The 27,549-nt window shown below is 38.4% G+C and overlaps 1 protein-coding gene across 1 annotated transcript in view; it reads right to left on the bottom strand.

The window, feature by feature from the left end:
• The window catches only part of NDUFS4 (NADH:ubiquinone oxidoreductase subunit S4), a 52,679-nt gene extending 45,214 nt beyond the window's left edge, over positions 1–7,465 (bottom strand). The window contains exons 1-2 of the mRNA XM_059837008.1: positions 7,369–7,465; positions 2,170–2,587 (exon numbers count right to left, since the gene is read on the bottom strand). Coding sequence (XP_059692991.1) covers positions 2,170–2,587; positions 7,369–7,465 — 515 coding nt within the window. The remainder of the gene's footprint in view (positions 1–2,169; positions 2,588–7,368) is intronic.
• Between the last annotated feature and the right edge of the window lie 20,084 nt (positions 7,466–27,549).

The raw sequence follows: 27,549 nt of genomic DNA on the forward strand, positions 1-27,549 counted from the left end.
ATTGCAAGATATACAACAAACTACTGGCTTCTCAAAGAAGTAGTCTTTTGGATAGCTGCTGATCACTTCAACTGGTAAACAAGCTTTAAGTGGTCTTTGGTTTATCTAGGTTTTTGACGAAATACAAAGAATTACATGCTCTGCATGAAAGATTATACAGTATGTATCAAAGGAAAATAAACAGTTGTATACAAGAAGCAATACAAAGTAAAAAAGAAAGAGATACACTTTCTCCTGTCTACTTCTGTCTAATTTATCACCTCACTGAGCCCTAGGAAGACATTTTGAATTTGAAACATAGAACCCTAAATACTTTTCTTTAATAATGCATGTTGACTCTCACTCCCAAGTAGGGAGACCACACAGGCTGGTTAAAAATAAAATTTCATAGAAATATTTTTCATATATTTTTATATAAAACAGTAAGAAAAGAGAGAAAAGTGAGAAAAGATTTGTGTTTCAGTGCCTACCTAACCAGGAAACAATTACTTTGCAAAATTTAGGCAATAAATGACAGTCCTAAGCATTCCCTCATACTGCCAAAACAATCTTATTCTGAAGTGTCTTTTCCTTATTCCATGGAAAATTTCTCATTCTACCAACAAGGACTACAAAGCTGTGTAAAAAACTTTAAGAGAAACTCATAATGCTCTCCCTCTTCTCCAAGAAACCTGCCAACCTATGATCAGGTCACTGTCCTACAGAATGTGAAGCGTAAATTTCAGTCCCACTCCGGCCAATGTCCTCAACATCCCAGTTACTGAAAATGCTAAGGGACACTAATTTTTCCTCACTCTCTGTGGCAAGCAAGGAATCTAATGCACTGCTTCAAAGAAGAAATACCAACTGCAGTGTACCTACCTCATATTTCCATGCTTCTCATAGCCAGCCCTCCTACATCCTACCATTTTTTTCAGAAATAATTACTTGAAATGTAGAATGGCAGGACTTTAAAACAAATGAACAAAATTATTTTTAGCCTGAATCACTTGACTGATGCAATTCACAACATGGGACAGGCAATAGTTCTGTCAACACCAGAGGAGTAGAAGGGCAGAAAGAAACAGTTGGAACATGAACAGTGAGTTTCTGGATTAGTGTAGAGGAACTCCTAAATTCATACCCACAGATTTCAAAGCATTTTTAGGACACTGACAATTAACTTTCAACACCATAAAACAGGTGTCATTTTAGGAGGGAAAAGGCAACAGTAGCCAATGGGACAATCAGAGGATCAAAATGTGCAAAAATAATAGAGCTATAGTTCTTTCTCTGCACATACATATAGTTTTCTCTGTGTGTTTCTATAGGCACACACACATATTTATATACACATATTTTAAAAACCCCCGCAGATTAAAAAAAATAAATTACTAGAACTAACCTGTATCTGTTAAAATCTAAAGACTTAAGGAGCACAAAAAGCAAACCCTCCAAATCACAACTAAAAGCATTGAGCTACATTATTGTCCTGACTAGGATGGGGTCTTACACAAGCCTCGGACCTGTGAGATGCACAAAAGCAAACACATGTACACATCTTCAAGTCGTGGTTGGGTCACATACTGGACTTCTAACACAGGTCTCTGCATTAAAAAAACAAATAATAAAGTGCCACCTAAGATTATACAGCCATTTCCAATATTATTTTTAGGGAATTGGCGAAAAAACAGATATTCATTCTCTGAAAAAGTTAACGTGTTTCCAAGAGGGGATGGAGAGGAAAGGCAACAAGATAGAAAAGAATATAGTCGGGTGCAAATCTTTGGGAAGACCGCTGGCGAGGTGACGCTCCCCGGCAGCGAGGCCGTGACGACCAGAACCCAACCTCCAGGTACCGCAAGGACATCGGACGGGCGGTCACCGCGAGGCTGACAGCAAGGACGGGCAAGGACACGCACGGACATTCAGGAACAGGCAAAGACACGCACGGGCACACAGGGACGGGCAAGGACGCGCACGGGCTGACACGGAGGAAGCCTCGGCCCGGAGCTGCTGCCAGCCCGGCCGCCCCCCACCCACATCGGGGCCTACGCAGAACCCCCGACTCAGCTCCCGGGGCGGCCGCGGCGGAGGCCCAGGCCCGGGACGGCCTCCTCGGGCCCCCGCGGGCGTCGGGGTGCAGCGGTGCCCTCCGGGCGGCCGGCGGGGAGCCCGCGGTGCTGGTACCTGGGCGGCGGCGGGCGGACCGCGGCCGCACCGCTCCTGGCGACGAGGCCCCTCAGCGCCGCTGACATTGAGAGAGACACCGCCATGATTCTCAAGGCAGCCGCTGGGAGACGGCGGCGCCGCAGGGCCAAACCTCCTCCGCTCGGACAGGAAACGCGAAGGCGAGGGCGGAACGAGGCGGCGGGAAGGGCGGGCAGGGACGGGGCCTGTTGTGGGGAGCCGTGGGGAGCGGGCTCGGCAGAGGCCGAGAGAAGGGCACTGCTGGCCTGGAGGGAAAGCAGAACTGAAGTCCGGAGCTCCGTGGAGGAGACATTCACGTGTTTGGGGTGCAGACGGTCCTTTTCCCCAGCTACATGTTTGGCCCAGAAACATTTTCTGGCAGCGTTGGTTGTGACACCATCTTCTTTATGGGCAGAAGCTGAAAGAGTGGGAAATTTAGGTTCGCTATTAGAAGGAAATTCTTTACTGTGAGGGTGGCGAGACACTGGAACAGGTTACTCAGGGAGATTGTGGATTGCCTAATCCTTGCAGTGTTCAAAGCCCGGTTGGATATGAAGCCTTCAGAGACCTGGACTATGGAACCGGAGGTGTGGCCCTGCCCCATGGCGGGGGCATTGGGAGTAGACGATCTTTAAGATCTGTTTCAACCCTTAACTTGCAGATTCTGTGACTCTCGATGGCAGGACAAGCCCCAGGGAGTGCAGGTGTCTGGGCTGGCTAGTCCCCCTGTGCCTGGACACCTCCGTCCCGGGCACAGAAGCTGTGGGGACAGGCATTTTTGGCCCCATTCTTTCCCATTACATTTCGCTGACAAAATGATGCACTCTGTACAAAGACATGAACGTGTTAGTACATCTTCTTGCTCCTGTTAATACAATACTTCTTAGTTTTGCTGTCTGAAATGGATTCACATTCTTACTTCGCTGAGATAGGGAAGCCTCTAACATACTGTGGCACTTTCAGGAGTTCTGTTCTGTTTTTAAACCAATTCCAGCCATACCTCCTATATGAAAGCAAGGAAGACTGACACGACCGCTAGTCTCTTGAAGTGGAGTCATATTTATAATGCATTAACTGTAAACCGAAGTAAATAACAGTACTCACGCCCTGTGAGTACAATAATGAGGGTTCTCTGTACACGGCTGAAGAAGACAGATGGCTAAAAATCAGAAGTCAAGTATGATTCTGTTCAGTGCCAAAAGCTCAAATGACATAAAGTTTCTAAAAACACATGGTGCAAAAGCAGTGTTAGAGGAAGATCTGCAACATTGTGAAGAACTGAAAAGTTTCTGGTTCTGATGGTGAAAATAGATGGTATTCTTGAAATTATTCAAACTATTTTTATATTAAAAATCTGATTACTTTAAAAAAAAAAAGCTTAAATGAAGTTTCAGCTTTAATTTTACTTTAAAAAAAAAGAAAATATTTAGTATATTTTAAAAAAAAGCTAATAAATTTGTACAGGAGGAGATGTTGGTTTTGACTAATTGTTTCTGCTTTGCTCCAGGAGAAGCCAAGCCATGTTCTTGATTTTGACAGCAGGGTTTGACGGGGTCAGATACAAAAATTCTGCACAAGTGAGTAAATTCAACATTTTCTTGCCCTAAATGAAGGAAGACTAACAAATAGTTTTAATGAAAAACTAAACAAACTTTCATCAAATGTCTTCTGCAGTATCAAATCAACAGAACATTAATTTTCAGAGCAACACCCATACACTATATAGTCCTAATGAAATGTCAGACCTCGAGCCATTATTTCATAGTCTTTGTATTAGGCGGTGTAAGTCATCCAAACTTTCCACTGTAAAATATGTAATTTTCTATTCTTTCTTCCCATCAAATATTTCTGATTTATGGGGAAATGAAAGTGTATGCTGTTTTTCTCTTTCAAAACAGAAACAATGGTGCAGAAAAAGGAGAAAAGTGAAAAACCTGTCTGGGTAGCACAATAGAGATACAAAGTAACAACAGCAATTTATAAATTTGTGAGTTTGCAGACATGAGTATTTAAAATTAATTTTTCAATTGTTAACATGTTCAAAGTCAAATGTGGTAAGACAGATAACAGGAGAAATTTTCTATTAATGATGAATTGGAACAGTTTATATGGGGTAGTGGTGTCTTTTGTTTAATGCAGGTGGGAAAACCCCAAATTTCTGAACCTGGCAGGTTTTGTCCAGTGATTTTGAGGAAAAGACTTGAAAAACTGCTTCCCACATTTCTTTGGGATATTTTTTTTCACAGCTGTACTAGTTATCAGCCTAATAATGCATGTCTCTCACATCAAAGCTTCAGTCACCTGCAGAGAAGACACAGCAAGAATATCTGCGTCTCACAAAATTTGTTAGTTTTTCTCTCTTCCAAAGTCTTTGTCCAGTGCATGACTGATGGCAGCATTCACACCAACTCAGATTTACTTCATCTAATGCAAACTTTTCTCTTTTATGGTGCTTCAGCCAGGAAAAGTGTTCTGTCATTTATGTAAGCCAGGGAAGATTTTATAGCCATTTAAAGGCAGCAGTGGTTTGGTGAAGCCAGTTGCCTTTGAGGGCTCCTTTGTGAGCTGAGGTAAATTTTCTGAGTCTGTCTATCAGCTGACAGACTATCATAGCTCAGCTGAAGATCTTTTGGGCAGATCCAACTTTGTGTCCTCTCTCCCTGCCAGAGAGGAAGCCAGTGGTTTGGGCAGCATGTGAAGGCTCCTGTGTTTCATGTAACCCAGTTCTTCAGACTCCTACCCTCCCTGCTGCCTCTGCTCTGGGTGGGTAAAGGACAGAGGTAGCACATGGCAGCTGGAATTTTAAGTTGCCACGTTATGAACTGAATCTGCCAAAGGAGGGTGCCAAATTCAGGAGCTGCTTTTGGCAGCTGCAGGGACAGGATGGTCCTGTGTTAGATCACAACTGATGGGCTTGAGCATGTGTGCAAGTGAACGTGCTGCTAATTGCTTGCACAGCCCCTGGAACTGTTTTGACCCTGACTAATTAGCACCATCCCAAACAATGTCTGAGCACAGTCTGGGAATGAGCATGGGCCTGGGACTGTTCCTAATAAGCCCTGTGGATGAGGCCTTTCTGGGTTTTGGGTTGTTTTTTTTGAGTAGGGGAGAAGAGGAAAAAGAGTTTAGCTCCACGGATGTGAGCTGTGCCATGTAAGCTGAGCTGCATCAGGGGTACAAAGGGATCCTTAGACTGTTTATTTACTAATTTAAATGTAACCATAGCGTTCATTTGTTGATGAAGTATTTTTGTATAGTAGTCACAAAATGGTGAGAGACTATTTCAAAACAAATAACCATAGCTGTCCAGAAACAGCATTTGTGGCAATTCCAAGCACACAGTTTACTGTGAAATTAATATGCACCAACAGTCCCTTGCAGTCTGGTGCCTGAGAAAGGGAGAGGCATGAATTTTTCTGTCTCCCGCTACTAGCCCAGGTTTATAAGTAGACCTGTAAGATACTCCTACACAGGTTAAATGTGTACTATTTTATCTGATTGGCTTAGATTTGTGTAAATGTATTCACACATATAATACAAAACCTTTTTTAATTATCATGTCTTAGGTTAAACTAGTGAATTTTGGTGCATAGCAGTCTTAGAAGATAGAGTGTTAAATGCCATATTCCTCAAAATAGTACAGTGCATCAATTTTTTGAGGTGACTGCAGAACTATCATTTGAAGTCAATACTTTCACAAAGGCTTAAACTTTTCATTCATAATTCTGGCTGCAAGCTGATCTTCTGTCACTGATATACTGTGAAGCACTGTCCCTCAAGACTGAAACAGTTCATGTGCCAGCACTTATTGTGCTGTACAGTATGCTCACAGTTCCTATTGTCTCACTCTATGAGAAAGCATATTAGCTTAACTGTGAGAGTTAGAGTCATGTTTTCTCTTCACATATGTGAGCTGCACACATTGTGAAAATCGGAGAGCAAAATTTAACTTCTTACTTTTTTTCTGCTAGGCTGAGGTTGCACAGCCTTATTTCATGCCGAAACAAACCAGTTCTGGTGGAAATAATTTCACAGTTTCAAGTAAACTACAGTTAGCAGTGACCAGGAGAACTCTTGAGCTATTTCTTAATGTATTGTTGCTTTGGATTAGTTTGTTTTCTACTGGGTGGCAGAGAGGAACTATGTAGGAAACAAAAGCATCAGTCTCAATCTCGTCAGTCTAATGGGGCAAAGAACTGGTGGAAAAGGGGTACAAAATACAAGAAAGCTGATTATATTGTCTAGAGCTGCATTAATTCCCAGTTTCATTTTATTTGTTGGTTGCATTGATTTTACATACAGAAGCTATGATTTCAGTGTTGGATATCTCTCAGATTCTACTCTTCAGACAACTAAGCGTGACAATTTAACACAGACTAAATAATTAATTTACTTTCATAGGACTAGGGTTTCGTTTTTAAAATACTATGTTTTAGTTTTAGAATTTTGTTTTGAAAATTTTATCTTTGTAAAAAGCTTTCTCTGTAAGTAGTGACTCTTTTGGTTTCATTCTGTCCCAAATAATTTACTTTGCTGATGAAATATCAGCTGCACTTATGCTTGTAGGGTTTTTTAAGTATTTGCAGTGGGACAGAGACTATTCCTATGCAATCCTTTGCAAACCTTACAACGCTTTAGGTGTCAGGGTAAATTTAAGGGAGAATTTGTCCCAAATGTCAGTTTCTGCATTACAAGATGAGTTAGCATAAGAACATGATGTTTTGGGATTTTAGTATTTATTTACATTCTCTGTATGGCAGGCAGGTTGGAAAAAAAGCTGATGGTATTCTCAAAGTCTATTTGATTGCATATGAGATGTAAAGTGCAGTTGGAGCTGTCTGGATTTAATTTTTCTCCCCCTTTGGTATGGGGGAATAAAATATCTCAGCTCATACAGGAGAAAAAAATTAAAACCAGGCAGAGCCAGCCCCATTGTAAGCTTCACATGCAATCAGACGTTCTTGCAGAGAAACTCCCCTTCCTGGCTGCACTGCTGCCACTAGTGAAACACAATTTAAAAAAAAAAAAAAGGAAAAAAGAAAAAAAAAATCACTTTTTATACTCGCTGCTTTCAAGTTAGACATTGACATGTGAACCAAAATCTTCTTTTTAACTATTGCCCGGGAGGCCACCAAAGAATCCCAGCTGACCCCCTGCCATCAGAGTGAGTGATGGTCGGCTGCTGGTGTTGCAGCTCACTTCCCCCAGGCTGCCACCCTGAGAGATCCCACCATCCACCGTCGGTATGAGTGACATTAGCCCACTGGGCTTTGAAAACACTTTTCAGGTCGGTCATTGCGGAGAGATAGCTTCCTTCACACACACCATCAGGGTGAGTGACGTCAGGCCACTGGGGTTTAAAATACAGACCCTCAGGCTTGCTAAGCTGACACTGCTGAGAAAACTGCTTTTATTGTTGTACATCAGCAGGGACCTCTTTGTCTTTTTTTGCATTGTTTACTTAGAAGCCAGCCTTCCCATTCCCCGACTCCCACCCCAGACAATTATTAACATCTGTAGGGTAATTTCTATGTCTTCTTTCTTTCTTTCTTTTTTTTTTTCTTTTTTTCTTTTCTTTAACTGGAGGTAAAACTGATTTCAGTCTTTGAATTTTAATAGCCCTCTGCCTTCTCATATGATTTTTGAAAGATCCTAGGTATGGTGGTATTTGTTAGTGGAAGAGTCTTAGAATAATAAAAGTAAAACAGTTGTTAGAGATCCTAGTCCTTTAAGTTGTCCAGATCAGACAATCCTTCACTGATAATGATAGTCATTCTTTCTTAGCTTTTTGTGAGGTTCTTGGAAAATTAATTCTTCAGGAAATTATTCCCTCTAGTCTTGACATAGTATGACTTCCCTTGTTCTTGTAGTTCGTGCTGCAAGAAAGATTTCTCTCTTGCTAAGTGTTATAGAAGTTTTTACCTGACATTTTTCATAGGTTTTGAACCCTGATGAGATTTTAGAGGCTTTCTGAAATACTACATGGTATTAGTATTAAAAAAAAAACCTGACCTAAACTGGTTAATGTGGAATAAAAGAATTTAAAATCACTATTCTGTAATATTGTTGGAAACACTATATTATGTAATAATATGTAGAGTGCAGCAGAAGTTCAATTTTTCTCAATATTGTTTCTCTTACATTAAAAATTAGGAAATATTTCTTGATATATTGGTGAAAAGTAGTGATTTATTTATATCTATGAGATATATATTCTATTAATATATATTATAGAGCTATATTATATCTAGTTTTGTATCTATTGATATATATTCTACATTCTGTGTTTTCCATATATCTGTAAGATTTATATTCATATGTAAAGGATTTTGATTCTTTATGGAAATGGGAATCATAAGTAAACTAAATAAATACCTGCATTAGAAAATTTAGGAAAATAAATTATGAGAAATTTTATTTTGTTAATTATTAATTTATTTAAAGGTACAGAACTGTATTGAAACCAACATTTTAAATCTAATTCATGACTTCATTTCCTTTTCTTTATTCTGTGCAATTTAAAGTTCTTCTCTTACTGATCTGATTTTCATTGGGATGTATAAACTCATTTTAAACTCAGTTTTTCACAGGAGTAGTGTTAAGAGTACTACTGCTCTGTGAGAAATTTGATCATTGCAGATAGTCTCTTACTTCAACTTGCCTATTTATTGAATGGCATCAACTACAGGTAGGTACTGAATAAGTCCAGCTGCTTTGAAGAGAGGCTTTTGAATGTTTTCACCAAAAGCAGTTGTATTCAACACAAGGAAAACCCACGGAATTAAATTCATATTTCATCTGAAATGGAGACTGTTATACACAGATAGGTCTTTTCCACTCAGTTCAGTGTTCCTGTTGAGTTTAACTAATCTGGATGGCAAAGTCAGTCATACTTGTGCCTTTTGAGTCAGATATTAACATGTCAAGATTTAATTGGAGAGGTCAAACTCATCCATTTGTTATTAAAAGAAGGCTCTTTCATGCAAATGGTATGATCATTACTTTTTCTCTTCCTGCTCTCCAATGACACAGTTAAGCATTTGGTAGATTAAATGGCTTGTGAAATTACCTCTTATTAGTTCTTTTCTAATGGTATCAATTTATTTATTATCACTTTCCATACCTTTCTTCCCAAGCTTTTTCTGGCCTCTAAGTCTTACACTAGCAATTTTCTTCCTTTGAGTAATTATTTTTTAAAAAACTTGTTTTGGAGAGATTATCCTTATCCTAATCCATGAGGAGAGCAAAAACAAGTTTAAATGAGAGACAGTTCATCAAAAAGACTTGTAATCTCTGTTGTCTCTCTGTATTCTTCATGTCAGTTTGGAAAGTATCATTAAAACTCCCCTTCTTTCAGACTACTTTTCTCATGTATTTTCTATTTTATATCAATGAAGTGCTGTGAAAAGCAGGCAGAAAACTGTAATTTTAAATATTTAAAAATTAAAATTTATGTTAAATTTTCTCCCCATTTGATGGACAGCAAGCTAAATACTACTGTAGCTCTTAGATTTCTTTCTTTATACTTTATTTGCCATGTCACACTGTGGAGACTCTTCCTCATTTTCTATTTTCCTCATAAAAAGATAAAGGGTAGTAGTATTTACTACAGGAGTGTAATAAATTCCCTGTCCAGATGTACATGTCAGTGATCACAGAAATTGTGATTTAATGACAGATACAATGAGTGTTCTTTAGGGTCTTTTGTTAGTTTAGATTTAGGTCACAAAGTGTATTTCCCAGGCTGTCATTCTAAGAGGAGCCAGTCTCACAACATAAACGTTGTTTTACTTTTTCAGAACACAGGCTTTGTAGCGGCATTGAATTAAGAGTTTTCGGAACTTTTGCAATGCTCCTAACAATCCCTTTTAAGACATAAAGATTAATTTTTAAACACTTTTTCTGCTCAAATCCTCTGCCCATGTTTCCATATGGTTTCATTTTAATGCCTGTTAATCCATACTATTATTGCTTGCCTCCTTTTACTGGAATTCACTGAAGGAAAGTGCTATTAGGGTTTTCCTTTTTGAAGAGGAGGGTAGTTGTTCTGAAAAGAGAGCGCAAGATGAAATAAAAGAGTACATTTATGAACAAAATGGACATAATAATAAAGGTTTTCCATTGAATCTCTGTGGTCTAGAGAGGACCACTGGCATTCTGAATGAGAACAAAGGCTCCCAGAAAAAAAATTAAGACATTAGCAAAATTTTCAAATTTCATCTTATGTCTCATATCTCTAATTCAGATGAATCTTAGAAATGGCAAAAAAACCTATATCTGTTCACAAAGATTATTTTAGATAATATGTGTACAACTGTTTAAGTAGTATCTGACAGCAGACAATTTCAAGGCCTTTAGCCTTATATTTGGTTATTCAATATTTACATTTTAATTTATATTACCTTTTTTATATTACCATATTGAAAACCAAAAGCATTTTTAACAGATATTAGTGTAAAATACTTTGTATGTTGCCTCATATATAAATTATATAGAGTCCTTCATGCATTCAATTGGGCTATTCATAGCCCTAAAGAAATTTGGAATGTGCTAATATACTTCGCTGAATTGAGGCCTCTAATTCCAATGACCTAAAAAACCCCTTCAAGAAACAAGGAAACAACTAAAAAAAAAAAAATTACAACTTTCAGAAGAAGATCTAAATAAAACTTGCCATATTTTATATCTTGGAAAAAACAAGTGCAAACTTTTGCAGTCTCTTGAAATATCCCCTTTATTGACAAAGTTGTGATTTGCACTTCAGAAAACAACTAGATTCCTAAAGTACAGTGAAAATAGAGAAGGAGTTTTCCCTTTTCTTAGTTTTCTGTCTTTAAGAACACGGACAACAATGTTGAAGCATCTTTTTACATGTTTCTGAATTTCAGTTCTTAGGGATATTCTTGAAAATATTCCAACTTATGAAGTCCGTACACCACATTCACAATTTCTGTAGTTTTATAATGAGCAATGTTTGATTTTCCAGCAGGAAAATTATATATCTGGTGAACCCCTAGAACTTTCTATATTGGTACTAACCTTTGTTAAATTGTTACCGTTTTACTATAAAATGGGGGAGGGGGGAGCAGGGTGAATTTCAGGAATGCTTATGTAAATTATTTTTAATTTTACTTTGATTAATTATCTTTATGACCTTCTCATCACCACACCTTTCAGTCTTTAAGGTCTCCCCGCAAAGGCCAAGCCCATGGTTTCTTTCACGTACTTATTCTATTTTGGCTGTTATCTCTGCAGGTTAAAACTTTCTATCACTGCTTGAATTTCTGTGTTCAAATTCTTTCCTGGAATGCTTTAAAGGTTTTGCAGTGATAGCTTCTCAACATGCAGGTTATGGTCCTTGCAAATCACATTTCCGGAAATAGAGTCAAAGTGTTTTGGTCTTTTTAACCAAGAGTATATAGGATTAAAAAGAATATTTTGGCACACCCAATCTCCTCCTACTTTAGGCAACTATATCACATAAACTTTGATAAAATTCCATCTTAAGATGATCTGGACTAATTTTGCCACTTCGCTCCTTACAGAGGTCTGTTAAAGAGCTTCATTGCTCATTGTGTGTTGTCCTGGGATTGTGTTTGTCTTGAAGTTTGTTCATATCACACTATTGTCTTGCATCACTTTTAGTTGTTCCTTGTCAGGACCTAGTACATCCCTCTGGCTATCCTGAGCAGCCAAGACCCCTTCCAGAGCTCTCAGAGACCCTGTCACAGAGCCCAAAATGCCTGTGGTTTTGATTAGGACCTGTGGAGCAAGTTACCAACCTTAGATGAAGATCTGCAAACCACGAAAAATTAAGTAGAATGATAGTGAATTTATCACCGGGTGAAAAAGTAGATTTTGGTGTTTTCTAGAATGGAGGTTCAGAGGGCAAGATGGAGGGATCTGGGCATGTCCAGCCTTTCTCCTTCTTCTTGGCTTCCATCTTCTGCTGTGATGTTGGCACATTCAGATTGGTTTAGAGTAGAAGCTCAGTGTTTAACATAGGTGATAGGTATTGGAAAGCAATTATAAACATTGTACACATAGTTTTTAGTGTAAAGACATAACACCACCTTGGGGGCAGGCAGAGTGCCTCGAACTGTCCTGCTGAGCAGACCTTGGCAGGACGGGAGAAACAATTTTGTAGATAAGATACAAGAAACAACCTTGAGACTGAGAAAGGAAGAGCTCTGACTCTTCCTTCAAGCGCCGGGCTGGGAAAAGAGACTTTCTAACTTTGCTCAGGGTCACTCTGACCAGCTAGAGACCCCGACAGTTCCTCACCTGCAGTCTCATTCTTTTGTCTGTTTTCACTAGCCAATTAATCATGCTCATGTAATTCTTTCTGGGTTGTGTGTGTGTCTCTATCTGTACTATTAGCATGTATCCTAATGTTTGTTATCAGCATCTGTTTACTTGAATTTTGTTTCAAGGTAAAGTGGACAAATATATTAAACAAGATGGTTAAGAGGCAGTCAGGTGGGATTATTTTATTTTTCCTCCTTTTGTCTTTTTTTTCTTTTTTTCCTTACCAGCCTTTTCATCTTTCCAGTAATCCCCACCTTCTTCTAGCAAACTACGAATTTCCCTTATGGTGTCATGGCATGATTTTTGCTGATGCCCAAGTGGATTATCTCTGTTTCATATCCTTTTTGGGAAAATATGTTGTTCATTTTTAAATATGTGCAATGTTATGTCTGATCAGAGGTTGTCATTATAAATAATAATCTCATCTATAGGGAAGCCTCATGGAAGCTTTTCCCCCAGGTCTTAAAGACCAAGAATTTTAAGGTAGAGATTTGCCAGAATGTCATTCACTTCTTCTTTTTGCTATGTCAACCAGCTTAAAGCTGTAAGTCAGAAACTAAAATTTGCTTATTAATGGAAAAATACAACATTGGGATTTCTGAAACTGTAAATATCGGTGAAAGTTTAAATGCTTTGATGTAAAAATAAGCTCCAAACTCATAATTTCTAGGGAATGTTTTTATTGGAAGTTGTTTCTAGTCTAATCCAATTTCTTGGGTTTGTATTACTCATTCCCTTTTTCACAATTCACCAAGTCATGCTTTTTTCTGGCATAGGTCATCCTCCTTTTTATAGCAAAAGTAGGTGGAGAGGAGTCAGTAGAAAGGAATCCCAAAAGGTCCTTTTATTTCCATACCATCCCATGTAAATATTTGGAGGAAAATTGTATTTCTTTGTAGTATCCTGGCTGCTTGATGTCCCTTTCACCAGTTCTCGATGATAGGTTTCCAGAATTAGAATACAATTGCCATGTAACCTGTCCAAGAAGGACTTGAAGACCTCTTGCAAACTTTACAGCAGCTAAAACCCTACCGAATTATGGTTTTTGAGTGCAAACTACAACCAAAAAAGGGTCCCTGTTATCTAGCAGGATGGTTATAGTAAGCTTTCAGAACTTCCATCCATTTAGTCTTAATTTTTATGTATTTTTTAAAATATGTGTGACTTTTTTTTTTTTATTTAAAGATCATAAAATCTAGAGATATATATGATTTCCATAGTAAAGCACTTCTTGACGGTAGCTTTTAAAGGTATACAAGTGGTCTAGATACCTTGGTGGAAATAAAGATGACGTTAAAAAAAGGCAACTGGCCCACAAATCCTTGTGTCTACAGGAAAACGGAACAGCCTTCTCTTCCTCCATGCATGGACCAAGTAAGTTAGATCAAAACTTAATTTTAAGGTAAGATATTTTCTTGACAGTCGAGATAATTTCTTGACAGATTTCTTTAGCTGCAACAATTAGGTCTGCTGGATTAAATAATGGATCTTAACAAACTGCCTCCTAAAATTAGCCTCAGAAATGCACCTATTTTACAAGTCACTATTTTGTAGTTTTCTTGTGCCTTTCTAACTGGTTACATTTATATTTCTAAAGTTGGGACTTCACCTTTGCCAAGGCTGATTGCCCACTTCCTTTGCAGTGCAAATCCAAAGTCAAAGCACCAAAGTGGTGGTGGCTGTCTGAGACTCTCAAACAGTTCTACTCAAGACAGAATGTTATTCCAATAGAAAAATTAGAGAGCTTATCTTGTTGCAAGAGAATGGATTTTCAGTAGAACACCAGGCTTTGTGCACACAAAGGGACTACATCTTTCACAAGTGGAGGACTAATACTGCATGGAGCGCCTCTGCTGACCTGGATGCTCAAATCAGGTGCAGATTTCTACAGCTGGCATTGAAAGGAAGGCTCAGAAGCTGTAACTTCATTAATTTCTATTTTGTTTGGGTTCTTTTTAACCTCAGTGAATCAACTAGTTCCTGCTAAGTAAGCCTGCAAAATCCTAATGAAAACAATGCAATTGTCATACTGCTCTGAAGTAGCAAGGCAATAGCTTTGGCTCTGCTTAGTTACTTCTGGAAAACTGGAGTGCTTTTTTTCCTCAAGGATGCTCCAAGCAGGTAGCTTTTAATCAATTCTGTGCTGGAAAGCCACCTTTCTGGAATTAAAAAAAAAAAAAAAAGACGCATAAGCACCTGTGATTTAGCTCCTCTTATTTGCTTCCTAGGGCTAGTAGTCCATCTGGCTATTTTAATATGCTTTGTCATGAATTTTTCCTTTTTTTTTTCTTTCTTTTTCTATTTTGATATTTGCTTTAACCTTGACAAAATTTCTGTAATCTTTTCTAAAACAGAGCCTCATGATTTATTTTCGTTCAGAAAGTTAGATAAACTGTTTTCATGCAGAAAGATCGGTGACACACAAGAAGGGAAATGTGAATTATCTGCCCACATCCCATAGTGTAGATAGCATCTCAGACTGAGCTATGCACCTGGAATATTCCTAGTAATATCAAGAACCCATGAGGTGTGTCCAATAGCACTTCATTCCTTCTCATTCCTTGCTTCAGTCTGCCTAGCAATGTTTGTGCAGACAGCAGCTCTTTAATTTAAGGATGAAAGAAATTATTCTAAGCAATTTTTTACTGAAACTGCTTTGCTCTTGAAGTAACATGTTGATTCCATGTACAATTGAGACTGTGTTATGCAGTTCATTACTCAGAATATCAAGACAGAATTGCCTAATAAGAGGAGCATAAGACAAGATGATTTACATAGCTCAGTTGAACTTCAGAGTTTGCATTTCTGAGCAGGAGAAAACGCCAAGATTCCATAAGGCAACTACTTATTCCAAATCTGGCATTTCTCCTATTCAGAAACACAGATTGTGAAGTTCACTGAAGTTACTGAAATCAATCAGTTTTTTTACTGAGTATTTTAATAACAAGCGCATTTTCTGTTTATTAGTGTTTTGCTTGTATACTGTTTGCATATTAAGATATTAATTGAGTATATTCACTTAACTGCTGTCTCTTTCCTGATTCTCCAAGAAAAATCCCTGTGGTACATTTAAAGGAGTAAGGAACATGTTCAGGTTGATACATGCTTGTCTTTGCTGGAAAATTAAGATGAATATCATGCACAGCTCATTTGTGGCTTTGTCTTATGTCATTCCATCAGTTGCAAGTTATACAAGTAATTTCTAGAACCATATAAATGAGGTGTTTCACACAGACAGTGTGTAAACCTGACCTCAACGTTGTGTCTCTGTGAATAGATAAAGTGGGCTCTTCTTTGAAGCCAAAGCCTGTATCTATTTGGCTTTTCCTCCTGACTGTATTAACTGTATTCTTACTGGGGACTATCCTTGGCCTGTGCAGGTCCTGGAAATGCAATTTTGAATTGTGGAAGAGAGGTAGTTGGCCTGAGACAAGAGTATGCCAGGATCCTTGATTACAAGTTCTCGGTACACTCTCAAACCTATGCTGTGACCCTGCTGAGCTTATCAATACAGTATTACCAGATTTTTTTGTGTCCCTGCCTGCCTTAGGATACTATCCAGGGTCCCTTTCTGGTTCTTAAGCCCCAGCGCAGCTCTCTGTACTGAACTCAGTGGCTTAAGGATATGTGTCTTCACATAAGTGGTGGAAGGGCAAAAACCACCTCCTTCCTCAGCCTAGATTTACTTAGTGGCAGCAGCACTGCTTTGCAACCTGGGGAAAGGAAAAAATAAATGTAATGGTGGATCTGTCAGACCTTCCTCATGAGCAACAGTTGTTACACGCCCTCTACTTTGTTGAGCCACTTGTTCTCCCATTGTAGGCTTTAAACAAAGATCTCAGCTGTGATTTGCAGGTTTTGTGAAACCCACAGAACCTTTGAGGTTTCAGTGCGCAATCTGCCTGAGACAAGACAGCACAGCAAGTGATTGTATGTGCAAATAATGACATTCATTTGGTTTCAATATCCAGATAGTTTGTGCAAGCATTTTTCCATGAGTTACTGAAAAACTGATTTTAAATATTTTAATTTCATTAGAAAAGATGAAGATTTCCCAGTGACAGACATATTCAACTCTCCTTCTGGGGATCACATATGTCAAAATATTATGTTGTTTGAGTTGGTTTTTTTTTGTTTGTTTTTGTTTTTTTGTTATTAGCATCATCAGAATAAAGTGTGAGAACATAGGTTTTGGGCTTGATACATTCTGTTGAATATTTTACAAGACTATAATAAAAGATTATTTGGTATGTTGTTATATTATTTGCTACTGCAGTGAAAAACAGCTATTAAAATATTTATAAGTGGCTGTGGCTACTTGCCCCTGCAAAAAATCAAATTCTAAAAAACAATTTGGTTTCTGTGGTACTTCCAAAAATGGTGTGTTCCAGTCTGGTCTGTACAGATAGATACATTTTACTGACACTATTATGTTTACTAGCAATGGAATTTAATTTTTTTTTGGTCATGAAAACTGTCCTTTACATTACCTTTCTAAAGATGTAAGTACGCTGACATTCTTGATGAAGATACGGCTCTTGCTTCACTGCCAAAACCAGAATATACCTTTAAAACATGTTTGAGCTAGAATTACCATTTCTAGACGAGGATAATGATTTGCTCTATGTGGGATTAATTAAAAGAGGTGTTCTTCAATGCAGATAAGACTTCAGTTTCATAGGACATAGTTCTGAATAAATAAAATCCTCTCTGCTTGGCAGCAGCCTTACTGGCTCTTAATGACTTTTTCATGTTTGTCAATGTTTGTTTTTGCTATGTTTCTTAAAATCCCCAAGTTCTTGCATAACATGATTGCTTCATAGAAGCCTATATTTCTAGTATCCGTAGTTGTGGAGAAAAAGCTTGAACATATAATATTATTATACAATCCCGACTTCTAACAGAAGAAATAGAAGGATCTGAAATGTGCAGTTTTTTTTTAAATATGGTAAGCTTTAAATGAAGTTCCTTTTTTTTGAAGCCTACCATTTTTAGGTTTAACTATAATGGCTTCTATAAATTTTATTTGCCTCAGTTAATTTCAAATGTTTGGATCTCAGTTGCCAATATGTTCAGGCAAAACTTAAAAACGTAATTTTTAATAGGGTTGCATTCATTAGAAGAGCATTTTTTTCAGATATGGAGACTTCTGCTCAATTTTGTAGCTGTTTTCTCTTTGGAAACTGATTTCAATAAGTATACTTGTCTTTCTAAGATGTGCTTTGGGAGCTAAAACTTGGGAGTTGAACTCTGTACAGATACTGGTTATTAACATTTCAAGAAGTGTAGATTTGGAATAAATTTCAGAAGCACAAGATGCCCCACCATTTTGTGAAAATAAAGTGTCCATGATCCTCCTCAGTTGTAGTATCAAGAAAGGTCTTTCTGCCTCTCTGTGACTGTACACATCTGTTAATTCAGAGATTTAAATGTGAAATCCAGCACTCATGGACACCAGGTGGATATCTGAAAGTCTCTGAGAAATTTGTGCTTCATAAACAATCCTGTGGATTATTCACAGCCATGCCTTTTTCCATGCTTGTGACATAAAAAACATGGATGAAATATTTGTATCAATAATTAATCTTGGTATAAATCAACATGAGTAACTAATGAATAAGAAAGAAAGACATGATGCTGCCAAAAATCAGCTGTTGATGCCTCTTCATTTGCTGAAATGGTATGATGCATATCACAATTGTTCTGTTACTGACTATGGAATATTTCTCTAGGTGAAAGTCAGAAATATTATCCAGCTCCACAGTGAAAGCTGCAGTCCTGGCACAGTATAATTTTAGGTTAAAATAAATGTGCATAGAGCATGAGAAATAAGAAGATACAACTCTTTATATCTACTTTACATGACTCTTCAAAAGTTCTTACATGACTTAAGAGCCTAAGGGCTCAATTCACTTACCCACACATAGGCATCTTTTCCTATTCAAAACTCATTGGCATATCAAAGCTCCCTTGTGGGGTGTCAGAAATTACACTGGAGCTATGGAGACTGTCTCATTTGGGTATAGCAGCTGAAGACCAACAAGGATATTCTACAGTGCCTGAAATGGCACTAGATTAATATGTCCTGGCAACTAAACCTTCAAGCCTTCACCAGTTTGGGCTGGATTCAATCTTAGGATCTGTTCTTGAAGAAGGTATCTGTGCCACTTCTAAGTAATCTCAGGCTTCAGATTGGTTATCCCTTTATTGAGTATTTTTTTTAATGTAGTAACTCTTTTCTTAGCCAGTATACTCATTCTTTGCCTTAAGATTATATAAGCGATGAGTGACACCCCCCATGTTCCCCAGTAACAAAGCAGAGTTCAACAAAACCCAAAGATTTTGCTGCATGCCACAATGATGACCTGGTGGTGTGATCGTACTTCTGAAAAATGGCACAAGTGGGAGTGATTTCTTCTGTCCAAGGACTGTGAGAGAAGGGCTCTAATCTGTAGATTGTAGCTACTAATGGATATTTCAAAGAAAATGGTGGATGTGTCTTTACTGCATTAATGGCCTCATTTTTTCAAGATATAATACTCAAAATTCTGAATGTAATTCAAAATTTCTCTTCACGTACCTGAGACATTTACTTGAATCTGGCAATAAATCAGTCAGAAATGAGACTTAACTCTGAGAAATATAGGCACCGGTAAAACCTTTGTCCCTCAGCAGTGATTAAACATACCATCCACGTAGGGGTCTCACCTAGTAGCACAACATCAGTGCTTCCCGAAGTTTTCCCTTAGCAACCCTACTTCCAGGGTCACAACCCCACTTTCATTTTCACTTCCAGACTTGTGGGCCCCAAGTGGGATCATGACCCTAACTTGAAAACTGCTCTATAACACATTGAAAAAATTAACATACCAGCCAGTAAATACATCAGCAAAACAAGCCCATCCAGTCTGCCCAAGACCCTGCTTGTCTGCCATCCCTAGGGGCCTTACCTATTAAACCTAGGGTTTCAAAACCAAGTATCTACTTGTGAGCTTACATACTGCTTTGTGTATGTGTTGCCATTGTCTTGTAGTCTTCCGTAGTGCTATTTAGCTCAGCGTGGTGTTGACAAATACGTGCTAACACTTCTGAAAATATGACCTCCTTTTTCTTGCTCATTCATATGTTGGAGGTGCTGCTTAGATTTATTATTTGCACATAATAGAGTTCACAGTTATTGTGTGTCAGAAACAAGATCTGGAGAGTCTACTGTTCCCACAGCTGGAGCAACACATACACATCTGGTAAAACTGCAGCTTAAATTGTATTGTCCTTAGCAATTAATCACTTACACTGTATTCTATTGATTCTCCTCCTCCTTAACTCCTACTGGTCTTTACCTTCTTCTCTTTTCTTTTCCTCATCTGTCTTCTTCTCTCCATTTCTTAAGAGTCTCACGTTTCATTTTTTAGCATCTTGTCCAGAAGTGCTGGGTTTGGATGTGGACATGCAAAATTTTCTACTTTTCTTGCAGAACATTCAACCACTACATTTCAAAGAGCTTTGCACCAGTTGTGAAAGCACACAGGTTAATTGAAGTCTCAATATCTGCCTTTTACAGTGGAGAGATTATAACACAAGGTTCATTACCTACAGTCACCAAAAAGTCAGTGGCAGAGAAAAACATGAGTCTCCCATTCCGTGTGGAATCCCATGGTGGACTCCAAGCAACATGGTTAGCACAAGATAAACCAGTAGATGGCACTTCAGCGTTCATAGCATTGCTCGTGCATCTGAGGGTCTGCTACAACTGGACTTCACATGCAACTCTTAGCACAATTTTATTTCTTTTTGCTCTTATGGTCTTTCTCCTTGTACCTTTACTCTGCCATTGTCTTTTTTTTTTTTTTTTCCATTTACCTTGCTGTGACACTTTCCTGTTTCTTCTTAATTTCTCATATTTTTTTATGTTTGCAATGTCTGATTCAAAAAAAACCCAAAAAACCCACCCCCCACCAAAAAAAAACCCAAAACAAAACAAACAAATGAAAAACGACCACAAAAAATCCCCAAAACCCACCAAAAAACCACCAAAGAAACATGAAAGTAAGAAAAACAAATCTAATAAAGGAAATATGACTCACTGATTTTTTTTTTTTTTTTCAGAAAATAGATTTCTAGATCCTGACTAGTTCATCACTCAGGAGAATTGGGTGGTGGTGAGTAAAAGCAGTAAGGTTAACTCTCAGATGTTCTGAAGACTCGCCATGTATTTTTTGCTGAGTGAGGTGAAGAGCTCTCTGTTAACTTGCAGTGTTATCTGTGAAGCACACTACATGTACTCAACTCTGCATTTTAGACTACCCTTGCTGCACACAGACTGTGGCTATATACTTCAGGTTCTGGCTTTTTTTCCAGATAGAAAATGAGGATTTTGTTTGGACTTCTGTTGTGGGCTGTGGCTGGGTTTTGCCGCATCTGCTCATGTGGTGCTGCTTGCCACGTGGCTGACAGTGGCAAGTGCCTTTCAATTAAGGGTGAAGTTCCATCAGACCCTGTAAGTGGAGAATGCTGGGGAGATTAATAAATGAATTGTCACAGCTTCCAGGCATGCTGGGTTGAGAAGTACACAAACTCTAGAGTTTGTTCGCTGGGTAAATTTGGAGCTCCGGCCCTGTATATTTATAGGGATGGGCTCAATCCTTTTTATTTCTCATAAAAAGAATGAAATTTAGTTTCTTTTACGTTGAAGTCCACATGTGGAAATACTCATTATTTGTATATCTTTAATGTCATGCATTTTAGGCTTTTTGCAGTTTGGGTGGAGTTACCATTTGAAACAAGGATTTGAATTGATCTGACTAAACCACTGTAGGTGGGAAAAGATTATGGAAAACATCCCTGAAGAGATTTATTTACTTGCTCCAGCTGGTATTATCTATTATATTTCCAACTGTCTTGTCTTGGGCTTGGTTTTTCTTTGGCTTTCCTTACTGTCTTGACCAATCTAGCTGGTACTAGTTATTGTCTCTTTGAGAATTATTGTCACTAGTAAAAAAAAAAAAAATTGTAAATCCAAACAATAGCATCATTTTAAACTGCATTTTAACTGTTTCTCTCATTTTATTGACTTGGTTTCACTTAAAAATAAAGACATTTTATGCATTTTCTAACATTTTTGTCTGCTACACATTCTATGCAGCACAGAGTAAATATTCTAGGGATAAGTGCCACTTTCCTTGAACTCACTAAACCTGGTGGGAAAATAGCATTTATGGGAAATTTTAGTATCACTTAAAGATCGTATAATGGAAAGATGTATTAGATGAGGAACATTCTGTATTCCTACTGACAACTGCATCCTAGATATGTGATGATATGGTTGCTCCTTCAAGGCTGCTTAAGGGAATTATTTCTTTTCTACTAGATATTCCTTTCTGATTTTGGAGTCTGCATGACTTGGAAGTAGGTAGGCATACCTTTTCATAGTATCATAGGATAATCCAGCTTGGAAGGGTTGTCAGGAGATCATCTGCTGGATTGTACTAATGTGGAAAAATGTTAGCCCTACATGAACTTCTCCTGTTCAAAGTTAAGCACACCTTGTCCTGCTACATGGGCTGCTACAGAAAGCCTGGCTCTGTCCACACCATGATCTGACTGTAGGTGGGAAAGGCTGATGTGCTTCCTTTCTGCAGGCAGAAGCAGCTGCATTGTTCAGACTCCCCCAGCAGGGCCTGTGTCCCAACCCTTGGGACACTGCAGAGCTCATGTCTCATCAGCTCAACCTGTCTCCATTATCCAATGAGTTGCATAATTACCTATCTCTCTTATCTATGTAGTTTCCTCTGTGACCTTTTTTAGCAATACTTCTAACTCAGAAATAAGATGGAAGCATATTTTGGTACCTTTGGTGGCCACCATGAGCCCATCAGCCTCCCATCAGCCTCGTAGTTCCAGGTGCTTCTTGAAATTAAAATAAGTACATTGCAGGAAGCTCAGCAGAAGATTATAGAAACACTGTTATTGAGTAAGAATACTTCAAATTGCTAAGGGATCTTGGAAAATTTATTAAAACTGTTGTTCTTATATAAAACATTTTGCATACAGCCATGGCACACTGGGTAATAATGATTTTTTTTAAAAATACTGCTTTCGCTATGGATCTCTAAAATGCTACTAAATATACCAATTAATAGTGAATTCAGTTTAAATAGTTCAACATTTTGAAAAATTCAATTTTCTTTATTTAATAGTTCAAAAATCTTTTAAAACTGATGGCTAAAATTTGGGTCTGGAATATGCATGCTGTGATTTCATTTTGAGAAGTCCTGAGTATCTGTAGAATTCACTTATACAGTGGGAGGTTCAGATGCTATAACTGAGTGGCACTGAAAGAAATTCAGCAGGATTTATGCACTCAAATCTGTACTTCAGCACCTTGGGGGACTCATTATCCTGTAGCATCTAGGACATTAGTATGGACATTAGTCCATACTTCCTTCTCAGTTTTCTGATATATTAGCAATGTTCAATCCCATGGTGAAGTTGACCAAGTCCATTTAAAGATTATGAGATTAAAAGGATGTAGTTGTAAATGACAGAAAATGAACCAAACCTGTGGGTTTAATACCAAATCAGTCTCTGAGCCAAACACTTTGGCTTGCACTTCTTGTTTTTCTCCACAGTGTGATAATTTCATTAGCCAGACTGTTTAGAAGTAACAAATGAGTGTGAATTATATAGGTGATCCCAAATGATTATGACCAAAATCCAACCAGTAGTTTCTATCATGTATTTATATCCATCACGACAAAGAAAAAGTAAAAAAACATTGAAGAGTTAACTTGTGCAAATTATTTTTCATATACTACCTGCAAAACTCATGCTGCCGTAGAGGGTCCGATAGGCCTTGAAATTACAGGAACATCAAACAAAAAATGTTTTATCTTCAGGGAGTTATGAACTTCACATCTGATACCTTGTGAATGGCTTGGTCTATATACCAATGCTATTACATGCTTTCACCAGAAAGCATGGAATCCTCTTTCTTCAAAGGGATAAGATACAGATGTTTCTGTGCTGGTGATTCATTGTGTAGTAAAATGTCACTGCCTAGAGAACAGCATGGCATACTGAAATTTAATTTCACCTGATTCACATTTGGAGGGAAAGAAGGAAACATTTCCATTAAAGTTAAAAAAAAAAAAAAGAAAGAAAAGGAAAAAGAAAATGAAAGAAATAGCAGCTGTTTAAAATTTGTAGAGAGGCTTGGAATGTAGCCTTAGTTGATGTGTATTGCAGGGAGAAGGAAGCAAAGAGGTAAAGGTGCAAAAGAGGTCTATAATACTGTTCTTAAGTCTGTCAGAAGAATGCAGCTATCAGAAATGCATTTGAGTGTGACCAAAATTGAGTATACCCTTTTGCCTGTGTTGCACAGACAAATACATTTGGAATCCAGGGCTTTAGGGGTAATATTCATATTGTTCAAATGCCTCAAGCTGAGTCTCTTACAATTAAAGTGATTTTACTTTAGTGCCAAAATGTGGGGGTCTGTTTTCAAATACATGCACTCTGCTCCAAGTTACTTTCTTGCATTTGTGAATGGAGTTCACAGACCTGGGATTCAGTACAAAAGTATACTCCATGGTGATCCAGGAGTTTCAGAAATGTGATTTACAGCAAGGGGAATATGTATGCCAGACAATATAAAACACTGAAGAGAAAGATGTTTCTGAAAATTTAATTCTCTTCTGGTTTTAGGAGTTTGTCCTCATGGCTTCAGAACTTCTTATACCTTTCTGTACTCAAACATCCAGACATCTTTTTTCTTCATTTAAACAACAACCAGGGTAGCCTGTGCATTAAGAGAAGAAGCAAAACAAAACATAACAAGACAAATACACACACATGCATGTGCAAACACAACCCCCCCCTTCTTCACACTGAGGAAATAAAAACCATATTTCCATTTCCCGAAAACTTCCCCATGTACAAGCCTTGAAGAAAGGAAGGAAAAAGTAAACCCTCTTACTCCTATTGTAACTATGACTCAATGTTGAAAAAGATTTGAGATTTGTAATCTTGATTTGAGATTTGTAATCTTTAAGCAGAGAGTTAAACATGATTTCATAGCTCAAGGATGGAGACACTTACCTGCTGGGGGAAGGAGGAAGGGAAGCAACCTGGATTCTGGCTCCTGCTTCAAGCACTATTTATGCATGTTACTCAATTACAAATGCAAAATGTGTAGGCAGTCCCTGGGGCAATAACCCAGGACTTCCTCTTCAAAAGGTGCACTATTAGGGTTGCAAATTATCCTCTCTCGATGAATCTTGCTTCCTGTCCAATAAAGAAGTATGGCTTGAGCAGGCATGACAGACAGTTCTCCAGCCTGAGCTTCACCTTGAGTTAGTGCTGGATGCACTCTTGGGAGATGTAGGAAAAATTTCAGAAAGTGGCTAGCAGTGAACCTGCATCTCCCAATTCAAGAACAAGTGCCTTATCTACAAGTATGATATTATGTAAAATGTTGGCTATTGTGATTCCACAACCTCTGCATGTGTTTCTGGGAGAAAGTCTCTGGGGCTGTTGTGATATGACGAGACTGGTCTATGGTAGGCATGCTCAGAAGATGCTTACTTCACAAGCCTCTCAGGATATGCCACACCTGTGCATCACAATCAGGCTTTGGTGCAAGGTAGGTTTCAAGATTTTCAGCTGTATAGAAATAGCAGTAGCAATGAGAGGTGCAGTTTCAGAACTTTAAAATAATTTGATCAGCAAAAACCTGAGGTAGTTTTTTTGTGGCCATTTAGCATGTATGTGCTTGTGTAAATATACCTTGGAATTTTTGTTTCTTTTTTGAATTTGTCCATTGGTGGTGTTCTCCAAGTTATTTTGTGAACCAGCAGCAGGACATAAAACAAGAACCCAGAAATCCTGCTCTGCTACAGTCTCTCTATAAGACATGTAAATATATTTACAATTAAAACCAGTATTTTAATGTTGTTGTTTTGTTGGAAATGAAGTAGCTGGCATCTAACTGAATATAGGAAAAATCTTCTCTCATAGTCACTCTATCTATTAAACAGGTTGTTTCTCTGTCATTGACATGTATGTATTAGTTCCTTGAGTGGCTTTCCAATAGATTCTTTTTCCATATCTTTGTTCTCCTGGCCCCTGTTCTCTTTTATTTTGAGTTCTATTCCTTCAGGAGACCAAAATCCTGCTCCCTTTATTCTACTCACCATGTACTTCCTTCCAAAGAGACTATTTATCTAAATGAGGTAACAGGAGGTAACATGAGGTAACAGAAGGGAAAATATTTTTGCTATTACTGTGAATACAATATTATAAATTAATGCTTGTAATTTTTATATATTCAGAGGTGAATAAATTATGGTTGCTTTGGGTAATGCTAAACAATCAATTACAAACTAGAGTCTTATATACAGTAGAAAATATACAGAAGACTATAGCAGGAAATTCTTCAAATACTTGTATTTAAACTTAAAGGGTAAATAACTACACTCAGACCTCAGTTCAGAAAAGTACTTAAAAAACCATTGAATAAGATGCATAAATAAAGTTTTATGTTTTGTGTAATATGATAGAGAAATTTTTGTTAAGTAGGGCCTTTCATGCGATAACAACATGACCAGGTAGCGCTGAACAGCATTTTGGTTCGTGCTATGCTTATGTAGATTACCTTTCCTCAATTCATTGCAGTAGTAGCCAATCTCAAACAGTGTCCAGTCTTAATATAGGTTGACCAAAAAGAATTTCTGAATTAAACTTCCTCTTAGGAGAAAAATAATTTCCAAGTGATAGTGTGTCCTCAGATTGTTTGTTAGATTTCTTTTTTTCTTCTTTGCTATTTATTACACATCTTGAATTTGAGCAAGTAGATCCTGCTTTGCTTTTTTCTATTGGTCATCTAAATGGATAGATGACCAATAGATAAAAATGATAGATGACCAATGGATAAAAATCCAAATGCCTATTTGAATTGTCCTAGAAATATGAAAGTAAAAGATGTCTAAAAAAGTGTGGGGCAACAAAGAGAAGGGATGCCATCCAAAGGGATCTGGACAGGCTTGAGAGGTGGGACCATGCAAACCTCAGGGAGCTCAGCAAGGCCAAGTGCAAGGTCCTGCACCTGCCTTGGGGCAATCCCAGGCACACCCACAGGCTGGGCAGAGAAGTGATTGAGAGCAGCCCTGTGGGGAAGGACTTGGGGGTGGTGGCTGATGAAAAACTCACCATGAGCCAGCAGTGAGTGCTTCCAGCCCGGAAAGCCAAGGGAATCCTGGGCTCCATCCAAAGCAGCATTGGCCAGCAGACTGAGAGAGGGGTTCTACCCCTCTGCCCTGCTCTGCTGAGACCCCTCCTGGAGCACTGCATCCAGCTCTGGGGTCATCAATGTAAGAGGGACATGGAACTGCTAGAGCAAGTCCAGTGGAGGATCATGAGGTTTGTAAGATGACTGGAGCATGTCTCCTGTGAAAACAGGCTGAAAAAGTGAGGATTGCTCAGCTTGGAGAAGAGAGGGTTGTGTGGAACCCTCACAGACACCTTCCAGTATCTGAGGGGGCCTACAGGGAAGCTGGAGAGGGATTCTCTGACAGGAACTGGAGTGCCAGGGCAAGGAGGAATGGGTATACACTGAAGGAGAAGAAACTGAGAGCAGGTGTTAGGATGAAATTCTTTGGTTTGAGGGTGGTGGAATACTGGAACAGTTGCCCAAAGAAGCCGTGAATGCCCTATCCCTGGCAGTGTTCAAGGCCAGGTTGGCTGGGGCACTGAGCAATCTGGTCTAGTGAAAGATGTCCCTGCCCATGGTAGGGGAGTTGAAACTAGACAGTCTTAAGGTCTGTTCTAACCCAAAACATTTTGTGATTCCATGAAATTACAGACTTCCTGTTGAGAGGATTGAGTGGAAAAAAAAGACCAATCTCTTCTCCTCTATCACTGTAATTAAACAGTAATGAACTAGAGACATTGTTCACATCTGAAAAGAGGGTTTCTTATACCAATGTGAGCTGAGAGCTTTGGCCTCAAGTGGTGCTGCATGGTGCAAAGAATCCAGAGGGCTAAAACCATTCAGAACGAAAGACTAAGGACTGCCTC

This window comes from Haemorhous mexicanus, chromosome Z (assembly GCF_027477595.1).
Source record: "Haemorhous mexicanus isolate bHaeMex1 chromosome Z, bHaeMex1.pri, whole genome shotgun sequence".
NCBI lineage: Eukaryota > Metazoa > Chordata > Aves > Passeriformes > Fringillidae > Haemorhous > Haemorhous mexicanus.